Source organism: Mustela nivalis, assembly GCF_964662115.1.
Source record: "Mustela nivalis genome assembly, chromosome: 8".
In the NCBI taxonomy this organism is placed as follows: Eukaryota; Metazoa; Chordata; class Mammalia; order Carnivora; family Mustelidae; genus Mustela; species Mustela nivalis.
In genome coordinates, this window is record NC_139027.1 from 117,668,497 (window position 1) to 117,681,895 (window position 13,399).

At 55.5% G+C, this 13,399-nt stretch overlaps 1 protein-coding gene across 2 annotated transcripts in view; it reads left to right on the forward strand.

Annotated features, from left to right (window-relative positions):
- The first annotated feature begins 1,632 nt into the window (after positions 1–1,632).
- The window catches only part of ANGPT4 (angiopoietin 4), a 42,236-nt gene continuing 30,469 nt past the window's right edge, over positions 1,633–13,399 (forward strand). The window contains exon 1 of one of the 2 annotated variants that reach the window (XM_082745852.1): positions 1,633–2,480. In XM_082745852.1, the coding sequence (XP_082601978.1) occupies positions 2,172–2,480 (309 nt within the window). In that variant the 5' untranslated portion in view covers positions 1,633–2,171. The remainder of the gene's footprint in view (positions 2,481–13,399) is intronic. The other variant, XM_082745851.1, reaches the window with a different exon arrangement.

Consider the following 13,399-nt stretch of genomic DNA (forward strand, 5'->3'; position numbering starts at 1 on the left):
TGGGCTGGAGGTAGGCGGGGAACAGGTGGAGGCCAGGCTCCTGCACTGCCCAGAGGGATAAGTGGGAGGAAGTGAGATGGGCTCCAGACCCTTCCTGCCCCAGCTCCAGGTCAAGCCGTCTCCAGGCTTCGGGCGAATCACCCTCCTGCTCTGGGTTTGGGTTTCTCCTCTGTTAATGGGGATGATAATGACACAACCTTGGGCTCATACCATGTGACTTAATCATTACATCCTCATGAGAGTCGCCCCTTACTCTGGGCTCATCTGTGCCAGGCACCAAGACAGACACCTGACTTGAGTTAGCACACTTCTTCCTCACAAGGTCGGGGATGGTATGACCCCATTTACAGTCAAGACAATTGAGGCAGAGGTGGGCAAGCAGGGTCCTGAGCACACAGGAAGTTCAGCGAATGCTGGTGGCTGATAACCAGCTGTCTTTCCTTTTCCTGCCAAAGCCCCACACACCTGGTTTAAAGTTCTCAATTGGCCGGATGAGCCCCCTGGTTCCTGCTGCCCCCAAGCAGGCTTCCCCATTCAAAACTCTGTAGGATTTGGGAAAACAAAGGGGAAAAAAAAAAAACAATACCAAACAGCTGGATGCACTCCCCACCCCACCCCCCACCAGCTCTGGGAAAAGCAGCAGAAGAAGACAGAAGGCAGCACACCCAGGAGAGGAGCCAGCACTCCTGGGCATCTCCTGCCCAGTGACCGTGTCCCCCCAAAATAAGTCCTGCCCTCGTGGGGTTTACATTCCCAAGAGCTCAGGGAACAGATACACAGTAACTATGACGCTGATCACCGCCGTACAAAGTATTTATTTAGTGCTCACCTCTGCCATCCCTGCTCCAACTTACTGAATTTTCACACTCTGTGAAGTGGGTGGTATTATTTTCCTCAGTTCGCCAAGAGGAAACAGTGGCACAGAGAGGTTAAGTGACTTGCCCAAAGTCACACAGCTGGCATCGCCAGGATTTAGACCAGTAAACAGGTAAGCGAGTAAATCAAACATTCCTCAGTTTCCAGGCAGAGGACTCACATACATTCATCCTGTAAGAGAAGGGAGTGGCCCTGCTGACAAAGCAGGATATGGGGACACAGAGAAATTCAGCTGCCTACTCAAGGGCCAGGGGCTGGAGAGAAGGATTTAGAGGCAGCCCCCTCTGGCTCCAGGGCTGGCAGAGATACTTCTTTACCCCAAGCTATTCTCTTTGCAATCCATTTCCCCACTCCGGCCAAAGGCAGTTCTAGAACAATCTGCCCCAGGACAGGACAGCCTCTCATTAGTGTCCCAGCCGCTGAACCAGAGCCACCCTAGGTCACAACATCTCCCCAGGCCCCAAGGGAGAAGGGAGTGCTGGAGCCAGCTCCCGGCTAAAGCACCCACTTTCCCTGGCCTGGCTAAAGCACCCACTTCCCTGGCCTCGAAAGGATCTTCTCCTTCTCTAGGAACAGTTTGGACTCACCACCTCCTCCCCAGCCTCACCCCTCTGCCCCCTCTTGCTCTCTCTGGGGTCACTTCACTCATGTTCCAAGCGCTGACATGGAATCAGAGGGGGGAAGGTGCGGGGGAGCGGGAAGGGGAAGGGGAGCTGAAACTTGAGATCCCAGCCTTGGTGGGGGGAGTTTGGAGAGACACACAGAGAGAGAGAGAGAGACAGAGACAGGAAGAGAGGGTTCAGTTGGGCTTGGTTTTCTGAAGCAGGCAGCTTTGGGGGTTTGGTGCGTGTGTGTGTGTGTGTGTGTGTGTGTGTGTGTGTGTGTGTGTGTTGTTTTCTTTCTCACAGGGAGGCCAAGCCTCCACTGGATAATAAAAGAACTCAGGGTCCAGGCCAAGCCGGGGGAGCAGGGCCGGTGTGGGGACAGGGCAGCCGTGGGCAGGAGCGCGAGGAGGAAGGAAGGGAGAGGGGGAAGATTGGAGGTGAGGGGGTGTCTGCGGGCGGGAGCACGGGCGGTGGGAGGAAGCCGAGCAGCTGTGGTATTTGGAGCAAGTATAAATAGCCGCCTGGACAGAGATCGGCCAAGCAGGGGTTTGCCGCTGCAGGGCTCGGGGGCAGGCCTGTCCGCCCGCGGCTGGCCACGGCAGCACATCCCGGGTGCAGAGCAAGGCGGGGGGCAGGCGGAGCGCTGGGGGGGCTCTGAGCCCGCAGCCCTCGCCCTTGCCGCTTCTCCTGATGCTCTCCCGGCTGGCCATGCTGCTGGGTGGCCTCCTCCTCGTCGTGGCCGCCGTGACCGTGGCCCAGCGGAGGGGGCAGGAGGCAGGCGGGCGCCGCCGGGCACACCGTGTCCAGCACGGCCAGTGCAGCTACACCTTCGTGCTGCCCGAGCCGGAGCCCTGCCCGCCGGAGCCGGAGCCTTTCGGGGGCTCCAACAGCCTCCAGAGGGACTCGCCAGCTGCCACCCTGAACCTAGGGGACTGGCCTGCCCAGCGAGTGCGACAGCTGGAGAAGGTGCTGGAGAACAACACTCAGTGGTTGCAGAAGGTAAGGGCTGGGCCTGCAGGGGCGTGGTGTGGGGAGGCACAGGGGCCTGTCCGGTGGATAGGTGGGGGGTCCTCCCCAGAAGCCTTCCCCAGTGCAAAGGCCAGGCTGATCGGACCCGTGTCTCTGATTTGTACAGACTGGGCTAATGGGGAACAGAGAGGGACAGCGATGGCCCTGATGCCACACAGCAAAACGAGGCAGGCTCAGAGCTGGAAACCTGGCTCCCTCATTCATTCCCTTATCTGAGGAAAATCCACTGAGCTCTGATCCGGGGCCTGGCCCATCCTAAGTACCAGGGATATAACTGTACACAGAACAATATGACCCCTGCTGGCCTGGTGGGGGCCATAAAGAGCTATGTCAGATGGTGACAGATGGTGAAGCAAGATGAAGGCGGAAAGAGGGAGAGCAGTGACGGGGCGGCTATTTGAGGTCAGATAATCTGAGAGGACTTCTCAGAGGAGGTGATGTTTAAACCCAGAGAACAAGTAAGATAATGTAGCAGCCCATGCGGATACATGCGGATACCTGCTGGGAAGGCGTTCGCTACAAAGGGGCCAGCAGGTGCAAAGGCTGTGAGTGCAAAGGGAATGCAGTCAGGGTGCCTGGGGAACCGCGGGGACCTGGAGCAAAGGAGGAAAGAGATGGCTGCTCTGCTGCTCGAGCTGGAGCTGATCAGAGAGGTGAGGGAAAGAGGGAGAGCATGTCGTGCCTTGGGGTGGGGCGGGGGGCACTGGGAGGACTTTGGCTCTTGCTTGAACTTCGCAGGAGCCAGTGCAGACCTTGGAACAGGGGAGACACAGCTGATTTGTTCTGAACAAAATACGCTGCAGGGAGCAGGGTGCATTCTGGGAGCCCAAGGAGGGGGGCTGCTCAGCTGCCAGGCAAGCAGAGATGGAGGCCTGGATGGAGCGGGACGGGGCTGGGCAGATCCTGCTTTATTCTGCAGGGGGCCACTCAGCCCTGTTGATGAGGAGCTGAGGACACCCCGGGCTGCTCTGGCCCAAGGCCAGAACCGCTCCAGAGTTCTCTGTTCTCATTCTTCCAGCAAACAGTGAGCTCCCATTGTGTGTGGGCCTGCGACAAGGCACTGAGCACAGAGATGAACAAAGCCGGGTTGCAGGAGGCCCTAAGTAGGAGCAATGGAAGGAGAGAGTGAGACCCAGGCCGCAGGTGCAGAGAATGGCCTGAGCAGCGACATATGATGGAGGGAAGTGGCCCGACTTCTAGAGCCTTCGGGTGTATTAAACAGCACACAGCAACCGACAGGGAACTTCTCCAAGGAGCAGTGCCTTCTCACTCCTTGCTTTCCAAACTGTTCAGATCGTGCACCCAATCACCAAAGAGTGTCCATGCACATTTAGTTAACAATTTTTGCACATGTACCCATATTAATGCAAGTACAGGGAATAAAATGAAAAGGAACCCTCCATTTTCAAAAAGGTGACCTACGAAATCATCATTTCAATTGAAGTTCTGACGGTTTCCTCTGTTTTCCAAAGAATTGCCTTGAGCACACCTGGGTTTATCTGTCCCCAAGGTGGGGAGACTGCCCTACGTGAGACTAACCAACCTGCTTTGCACACACTCGCATATCACTTACGGGCACGCACACTTAACCGCCTGTCTTGCTCCTGCCCTGATCTCAGTCCCCTCATTCACCATCTCCCCATAGGCCCTTGCCTACCTGCCCTCTCACCCCCCCCCCACTCTGCCACATTGCCAGCCTGCCATAATCCTACCCCAAGGTCCCCTCGAGAAGGTTCTTGCCCTCCCCTGCTGGAGTGGGAGCTCCATGCAGCCTTGAAGTCTGTGTGTTTCCTGTTCCATGAGGGTCATTCCAAACCTCACCTCCTCCTCAAGCCTCCATCTTTACTGTCGCCCATCCTCTCACCAGAACAATGATGCCCTGCTTCAGTGAAAGATGGGGACAAAGGGAGAGCTACCCGTCAGCTGCCTCTCCCACACCTGCACGTTCACCCACGCATCCATTAGTCCCCAGGAGTTTTCTTCAGCTCAGAAGGAAGAGGTTCCTTCAGGGGCCAAGGCCACTGTTCCTTCCTAGGATACAGATCCCATCCCCAACCCCTACAGCCCCTGAACTTCCCCAGGCCGACTATCCCCTCCTGTGCTCCCTCTCTGCTGATTCTTCCCCTCAGGGTTTGATCCCATCTAAGTATCATCCATTTAAAAAAAAAAAAAAAGGAAGGAAAAAAAAAAAAGAAGTAGAAGTAGAAGACAGAGGAGGAGTAGAGGAAACAAGCCTCCTCCCCAGCCCCCACCCTCTCGGACTTCTGGCCTGGCTCTCAGAAATCCGCACAACCTGCCTCCATTTCCTCACCTCCCATGTACTCCTTCCCCCAAAAGTCACCTCCCACATGCCACCTCCCACATCCCAAGGCCACGACTCCATCTTCATCATACTTGATCTCATGACAAATATAATGTTGCTGGCCAGGACTATCCTTCCAGAAACGGTCTCCATCAGCAAGTCCTCAGCCACAAAACACGCCTCCCCTGACCTACCTCCCAACTGCTTTCCCTCCCTCTGCAGCCACCATGGGCTCCCTATTTCCACCCTGGCTCCCCACAGTCCATTCTCTTAGCAGACAGAGGGAGCCTAAGTTAGATCCTGTCCATCCTCTGCATAAAACCCTCTTAGGAGCTCCCATCTCTTTGGAATGAAAGCAAAAATCCTTAGTCCCTAGGACACCCCTTCTCCCAGATGCCCACATGGCTCACCCAGCCCCTCTCAGGTCTCTGCTTAAATGTCACCTCCATAGGGAGGCTCTCCCTGTCTGCTCCATTTAAAACAGCCGCCCTGCCTCCGTTTCTGCATCCTCTCAACCTGACTTTGGTTTTCTGTCTTTGCACGTCCCACTACCCATTCTTAAAGCACTTCTGTGGGTCTTTGTGCTCCAGAAGAGCAAGGATCATAGCTGCTTTGTTCATGACTGAGTGCCCAGAGCCTGGCACAGCGCCTGGCAGAGCAGGTGCTCCTTACATGTCTGCGGAGTGAACGAACGCACGGATGCATGAACATCCCTGAGTCCCTCCAGTCGCTTCGGGCCCCCTCCCCCACCCCCCGAAATGCTAGTGTTGCCCAGGACTCTGTCCCTGCTCTTCCTTTCCTCTCACACTTCATGACACCGTCCCCAAGGCTGCCCCCAGCACTCCTGTGGCACTGTCTCCCACATTCCCCCTGATGACACAGAATTGGCATCTGATAGTCTCCTGAGCCCCAAATCCATGACCGTGACCCCACAGGTGTCTCTCCTCTGAGAGGTCATGGTGCCTCAACCCCGAAGCTGCCTGACTCTCAGCTCTTCCCTTCCTGCCTACCTGTCTCTGTTAAGGCCTTCTGCAGCTCTGGGCTGTCCTTCACGCCCACCTGTCCCCAGGCAGCAGGTCCCACCCGCCTTGTGGCTTTGGCCTCTCTCCTTGTGGTTCATTGTCCTATCTCCCCAGCTGCCACCCCACGCAGGCCTTGTCACCTCCCCACTGGCTTCTCTACTCCGAGCATCACCCACTCATCCCTCTTTGATTCCCCTGGGCACCTGGTGCTCGGCAACATGGACTGAGCCGAAGGATGAATTTAGACCAGAGGCTCTCAGGTGAGGTCCCCCCGGGCCACCTCTTCAGCCTGAAGTGCAATGTCTTCTCTAGATGTCCATGGAGCAGAGAATGCCAGTGTTGGAGTCAGGCCAACCTGAGTTCACATCCTGGTCTGACACTTGCCACGTGGTTGTGGATGAGCAAGTCTCAGTTTCCCCATCTGCAAAATGGAGCAAATGGCAACATGCTGGGGGATGGCCGGGAGGACCACTGAGATGGCTCCCACGCTGCTCTCAGCCCGCTGCCCTCCGGGCAGAGCATGTGCTCCGTAAGACCCAGCCAGATAGGAAGGATCAATGGGCTCTTACTTCATTCAGCCGCATCACTAGTTTGAGCCCGGCACTGCTGGGTGAGGGCGGCTCAGCCCTTGGACAAGTCAGTCCAAGGGCCCGAGCCCAATCACCTGGGGGCTGGCAATGTCGCTCGTCCCTGCTGGTGTCCTCTAGGGCTTCCCAGTCCTGCCTGATCTCTGCTGGGGTCCAAGTAGGTGTTTGCTCTTGGTTGAATGCCCCCTTCGTGCCCTTTGGGCTGGGCCTATCTCAGAGTCTTTGAAACCCAAAGACCTCTTCTTGGTTTCTGTGGTAACATCCCAGAGAAGAAAAAAAAAAAATGAGATTCACAATATGCTGTTGTAGAAGCATCATCATCACCACCATCGCCATTAGGGATTCCGGGGGATGAGCAGAGAGGTCTGGCCTCCCCAGATCAAGCTCTTGGCAAGATTCCAATCATCAGGGCGCTTGGGTGGCTCAGTGGGTTAAGGCTCTGTCTTCAGCTCAGGTCATGATCTCAGAGTCCTGAGATCAAGTCTGGCATCGGGCTCTCTGCTTAGCGGGGAACCTGCTTCCTCCTCTCTCTCTCTCTCTGCCTGCCTCTCTGCCCACTTGTGATCTCTCTCTGTTAAATAAATAAATAAAATCTTAAAAAAAAAAAAAAGATTCCAATCATCAGGGTGGACGTAGAAGAGAACCTCCCTGCTGCCAGTTGTCAGTGGCCAGCACCTGCTTGGCCCATGCCTCCGACTCCAGCCCCTGTCCCCTGCCCACCCCCCCCCCCACCCGCCCAGTACACAGGTGAGGAAACAGGGAAAGGGGACTTCCGGGAGGCACCTGCAGTGACAGCAAGCCTGCAGTCTTACTCCAAACTCCAGGTCCTTTCTCCTGACTCTGGAGGGTGCCAGGGAGGTGGGTGAGGCAAGATCCGAAAGATGGTATGGGGGGGCGGGGGTGTTCCGTAGTGCCTTAGAATTCCCAAATCCCTGACACTCACTCCCTTCTCCCAGCACACCCGCCAGCTGGCTGGTGTCCTCCTGCCTGTGCTGGGGTGCATGGGGTGGGGGGCTACTCCCTCTCCCCTTTCCTCACTCCCCTCCGTTTCTTCCTTCTACTCTTCTCCCCTTTCTCCACCTCTATTCTTCTCCTCCTCCTCCCCCCTCCCTCTGGACCGCCTCTGCCCTAATGACTCACGTCTGGAGTCTTCTCTCGGTGGTCTGGGTCCGTTGCGCATCAGCTCCTGGCTCTGCTCCACCCTCTCATGTGGGTGGAAAGCTGCAGCCAGGAATGTTGAGGGGGTGAGTGGACAGAGCCAGAGGGGGCGGGGGTGGGCAGGCTTCCCCAGCAGGCTGTGCAGCATGGTGGGGCCTCCTGGGTCCACTGCCCGGGCAACCTCGCGCTGGCCCTGCGTTCCATGCCTCGTCCGTGTGATAAGAGAGTTTGATGTGGGCCAAAGAGAAGCAGAACTGGGAAAGCATCTGCCTGCAACAGGTGCTCAGGGAAGGGTCCCTCTTGTTCTTGTCATTCCCTGAGCTGACCCGAGTCTCTGCCAGAAAGTGCCCCACTCTGTCTTCTCCCGTTGCAGGATCCATTCTACAGATGAGGAGAGCAGGGAAACCCAGGCCAGACACAAGGGCAGCCCAACTTCCTCTGAGCTGCTGGAGTCCCAGGGGCAGGGCAGATGTCAGACCCCCAAACCATGGGGCCTTCTGCTCTCTCCCTGGTCCCAGTGACAGTGGGCCCTCTCTGCTCACCTCTTCGTGTATCTCTGCCTCTCCCTTTTTATCTCTGTGTCCTTTGCCTCTCGTGGGGTCTCTCTCCTGAGACCTTCACCTTGGCCTTGACATTGCCTCTATCTCTGTGTGTGTCTCTGCCACTGGTCTCTCCCTGCCTCTCTCTCAGACCCTCCTTCCCTCCCCCCCTAGATGGGCCAGCCCTCCCATCTCTACCTTCCTGGGTGTCCACAGGCTCTGTCCACCCCAGAACACACAGGACCCACAAGCCAATGGCCCAGTGTCCACCCTTCAGCCAGGGCGCTCATCTGGGGCCTCTTTCTCTTCCCTCTCTGCACCCCAAAGCCAAGTGGGGAGGGAAGAGGGGCTGGACAGCAGCCTCCCAACCTGGCACTGCCCCAGCTTCTGCTACTCACTCCAGATCCCTGACGCCAAACCTCAGAAGAGCTCCAGACCTCAGCTCAGCGCTTGCAAAGCCCTGCCCGGCTGGATGTGGGTCAAAAGCACATCCAGCAGAGCGCAGCGTGGGTTCCTGGCCCAGCCCAAGACCCTCCCAAACTGGCCCAGGACTCCCAGCTGCCCCAGCCTCCCCAGGCTGCCCGTAAATTCTTGGCATTTTCGGCCTTCGGTTATCCAAACAAGAAATGAGTCTCAGTTGCCGAACAGAATGTCTTGGGGTTTGGTTTCCTAACCTCACCGCTGGCTGCTTTCTAAGCAGTTTGGGGCTGGGGGGGCGGGGAGAGAGAATAGCATCTGCTTCTTGGAGAAATGGGGCTATTTTCCCAAGAAGGGAAACTAGAAATGGCTGGCACAGATGCCCTTGGCCTAGGGATGACCGAGGGCGCCACAGGGGCAGTAGCCCCCCAAGCAGCTTCCCCCTAGCGAAGGACAGGTTTATTTGTTCAAGCTCCTGGGCCAGGCCATCCCATGGGGGCAGGGCCTTGCTTTTCTGGCTCTCTCCTCTGGGGCTCAACAGCTAAGCTGGGCTCACAGACCCTCTCCCCCCATCGTCAACTAGGGCAGGAAATGTGAGAAGACAGGCCCCAGGTCAGCCCCTACGTCTGCACCTCTGGCCTTGGAGCGTTTGCTTAACCTCAGAGTCAGCTCTGAAATGTCTGGAATGGACCCAGATGTGGGGGGGTGAGGGTGGGGGTGGTCATGTCCCAGTGGGGCTACTGACCAGCTGTGGGACCCTGGGGAAGCCACCAGCATCACTTGGTCCCTGTAAAGTGGAAATCAAAACACTCACTGCCTCCTGGAGAGCACACAAGACAAAGGAAAGAGAACAGAATTCAAGCGCAGGGTTCATGGAGCATTTACCATGTGCCACACACCGTCCTACATCCCTCGTGAGAGTTCCTGTGTTGGAGTCTCACAGCGAGCCTCTGAAACCAGACTGTTTGCCCCTTCACAGATGAGGAAAATGAGGCACCCAGAGGTTCGGGGGCTTGCCCCAGGTCACATGGCCAGAAAGGAGGAGATCAGATCTAACCCTCGAGCTGTCTGCTGCCTGAACCCACACTCTGGGCACTAAGACCAGTTTCCTGGCTAATAAATCAGACGTGTCCATTGTGGCCTGGTCCCCGGATACCCAGCTGGGGTCTGCAGAACGGAGAGAACCCTGGTCACCCGAGAGAAACTCACTGCTGCTAGATTTTTCCCTTCCTCACGAGCCCCTCAACCACCGAGGGCTTCTGGAAGACTCTGTGCCAGAGAAGATTTGATAAGCATCTCAGCAAACCTCAGCAGCTCTTGAAAGCCAAGGGGACCCAGAACACCATGGTATCCCCCATCCTTGGCCAGAGCCTACACTAAATCCCACAGAGGCAGACAGAGTGTGGACCTTGGAGCCTCCTCCCCTCCCACGCACGCAGTTTGAACCCCAGATGCTCCACTGCTTGTTGGCTGCGTGTTCTCAATTACTTTGCCCCTTCTGTGCCTCAGTTGCCTGATCTGTGAATTGGGGGAGCATGAGTTAACACATGTGCAGGGCCGGGTAGGACACAGAGGGAAAAATAATCACCTGTCATCCCAATTCCCTGGTCACCTCCCAGTTAATACCCTTTCAGTGTATTCTCTACTTGTTAAATATCCACAGAAATGTTTCAGAAGTACGAAAAGATAGAAAAATCAGATAAAGCTCTCGTTCCCACAACCCAGCTTAAGAAGCAAAAGCTTCCCGATGCGTCTCAGCTCCTGCCCCTCCCTCTTCCTTCCGACCAGAGAGAGTCACTGTGAATTCGGTGTCAGTCATCTCTTACCCCATGGCTCACCCTCCCTAACCAATGTATAGTATTTGTTTCCTCTATAAACAGTGTTGCACGATCTAGATCTTTCTACAACTCACTTTTGTCCACTCAACCTCACAGCTGTGAGATGTGTAACTCTGCAAATGTGGGAAAGGCCTGAGCTTCAGTCTTTCCAGCTGTAAACTGGGAGCGGTGGTACGCTTCTGTCTGGGTTTACCATGAGGCCCAGATGCCCAGCGCATGCCAAGGTCCGGGCACGAACCTGATGCAGCTTCAGCTGTCAGGGAAGTTTCTCCTCCTTTCTGGGGTGTGTGATGGCCACAGACTTCCTCTGTGCCAGGCACTGGCTGCCTATCGTGTGACACAAAGATCAATCCATTAAACATCACAACATCCTCAATGCTGAGGATGGTTACAATCCCCTTTGATTTTTTTTTTTACATATATATATATATTTTTTAATATTTTATTTATTTGACAGGGAGAGACACAGCGAAAGAGAGAACACAAGCAGGGGGATTGGGAAAGGGAGAGCAGGCTTCCTGCTGAGCAGGGAGCCCGACTTGGGGCTTGATCTTAGGACCCTGGGATCATGACCTGAGCTGAAGGCAGACGCTTAACGACTGAGCCACCCAGGCGCCCACGATCTACTTTAATTAAGGGGACACTGAGGCCCAGGGAGTTCACATAGCTAGGAAGGGAAAGAGGTGGATTTGAACCCAAGTGGGGTCCAGACCTCACACGCAAACACCATGGATGGCCTCTCTAGGCCCCCCCATCTTACAGATGGGGACACTGCCCCTGGGCATGGGGAGTGACTCAACTATCCTCACTCTGACAGTGACAGGGGTTAGATCAGAACTCAGGGCTCCTGACACCTAGCTGAGGGCATCTTGTCCCTCCTTCCCTATAGCAACATGACACACTGCATGTCACAAACCTCATGAAAAATTAATGCGTCCTTACAGTTACTAAGTTCTGGGCTCATGTGCAGGCACGCTTTCACACAGGCGAAAATGTTCTTCTCCATCCACTCAATCCACATTTAGAAACTCTTTCCACAGAGGTTTATTAAGAGCTTGCATTGTTAGGCACTGTGCCGGGGATGCAGATCCCGCAGTAAGCAAGGGAGACTCAATCCCTCCCCTCTGCAGCAGCAGGAGAGACACCAACCTAGTAATTTCTCATGTGTAATGATCAACCATGATACACGCTGTGAGGAAGACCTCACCTGTTCTAGGAGTAGATAACGTGGGACCCGACCTTGATGGAGGTAGGGCTCTAGGAGGAAGGACAGACCTGGAGAAAGGAAGGGAAAGGAAAGAGGAAGAGAAAGGATAAGCATTCCAGGCACAGGGAATAGCCAGTGCAAAGGCCCTGGGGTGGAATGAACAAGTGATTTAGAGGAAGGGAAAAGAATTCCTTGTGGCTAAAGCATAGAGAGCCAGGAGACGTGTGGTCAAGCTGAGACTGGAGTGCTCATCAGGGGCCAGACCACACCCCCCTGGTCCCGATCCTGCTGTCAGGGATCTTGGGTGCTGGGCACTTTTCTGCCCTGTGCCTAGTGAGGGTTGCTCTGCAAAGTTGCTTTGTAATGAGCTACGGACTTCTGGACCTGCTCCTCCCTGATCCCTCCTCCATCACCCTGTTTTCAGGGTCAGCCTCAGACACCAAAGATGCAAGATGGGTGAGTGGCAAGAGCTCAGCCACTGGATTCAGATCTGAATGTACAAGCTGTGGGTACTGCTCGGCCTCTCCAGGCCTCTGCTTATTCCTTTGTCGAGTGGGGGAGCAATCCCTCTTTTCCTCCAGGCTGCTGGGAATCAGACAAGAACAGTCACACACCAGAGTTTTGCTGCAGGAAAGCCTGGGGCCACATGGTGAGATACCCCAGCAAGGCCTCCCTCTTTCTAGAACCTGCTTGGCTCGATTCCCCAAGGTAGAGCTGGGTTGGGAGGCGGGGTGGGGGGTGCTGCCAAATGATCACTTCAGTCAAGGAGACTTTGCAGAAGTGTGACCTGGTCGATCTGCTCCCAGACAGCCTGGGTTTGCCCATGACAAGCTGCCTGACCTTGGATAAGTTGCTTAACCACGCTGGGGCTCATCCGTAAAATGGGATGATAGCACAGAGAGTGGGGACAAAGATCTAATAAGCACAGTGGCTAGAACAGTGCCCAGCACATACTATGTATGCGAAGCAAAATGGACACACTACCCCGTCCTATGTAGAAGCTGGTCCCCAGGTGGCAGCAAGGTGAGCAATTAGGAGAAACATGCTTCTTCACTTTCTCCCCATTAAATTCTCAATCTCTGCACAAGGGAGAATAAGGAGGACTCATCTAATGGGCCCCCTTTTAGACAAACCTTCCAAGATCAAGGTTGAGACTCAGACAGCTACAAAAGGAGAGTGGAGCCTTGGAAGGCCAATGGCCCCGGCAGCCTGTTTCCATCTTCTGAGAAGCACCCCAACTTCAGACAGCAAATGTAGGCCTAGCCTCCCCTCCCCCTGCTCTCCCTTCCCCACTCCCCTTCTCTTCTCCCTGTAGCTTCCTTTGCTTGAACAGACACTGGGCAGCCCAAAGACACACACACACACACACACACACACACACACAGACACGCACCTCATTCGACTTAAGGCTCCAAGAGTGGGACAGCCACGAATATTCAACAGATATTGATAAACCCCTCCACATGCCAGGCTCCGCACTAGGTCCCGGGCTATACCAGTGAACAAGATGAAAGAAACCCAGCCCCTGTTGGGCACAGATTCCAGCACTAGCCGCCTTTATTCCACTGGCCCGTCTGCCAAATGGAAGCAATGAGCCTCATTTTCTGACAAGGCCACTGAGGCCCAGAGAAGCTCCATCACTGGCACAGAAACGAAATGGCAAAACTGTGACTGGACCAGTGCCCGACTCGGTGCTCCGGGTCCCTGCTAGACGCAGGGCTGCAGCGCGAAGTTTGGAGAAGGCCGGCCTGTGCCGGGAATCGTGGGCTGGGTGGAACAGCGCCTCCCTCCACAACAGCCCACTGGTCCCTGACATACT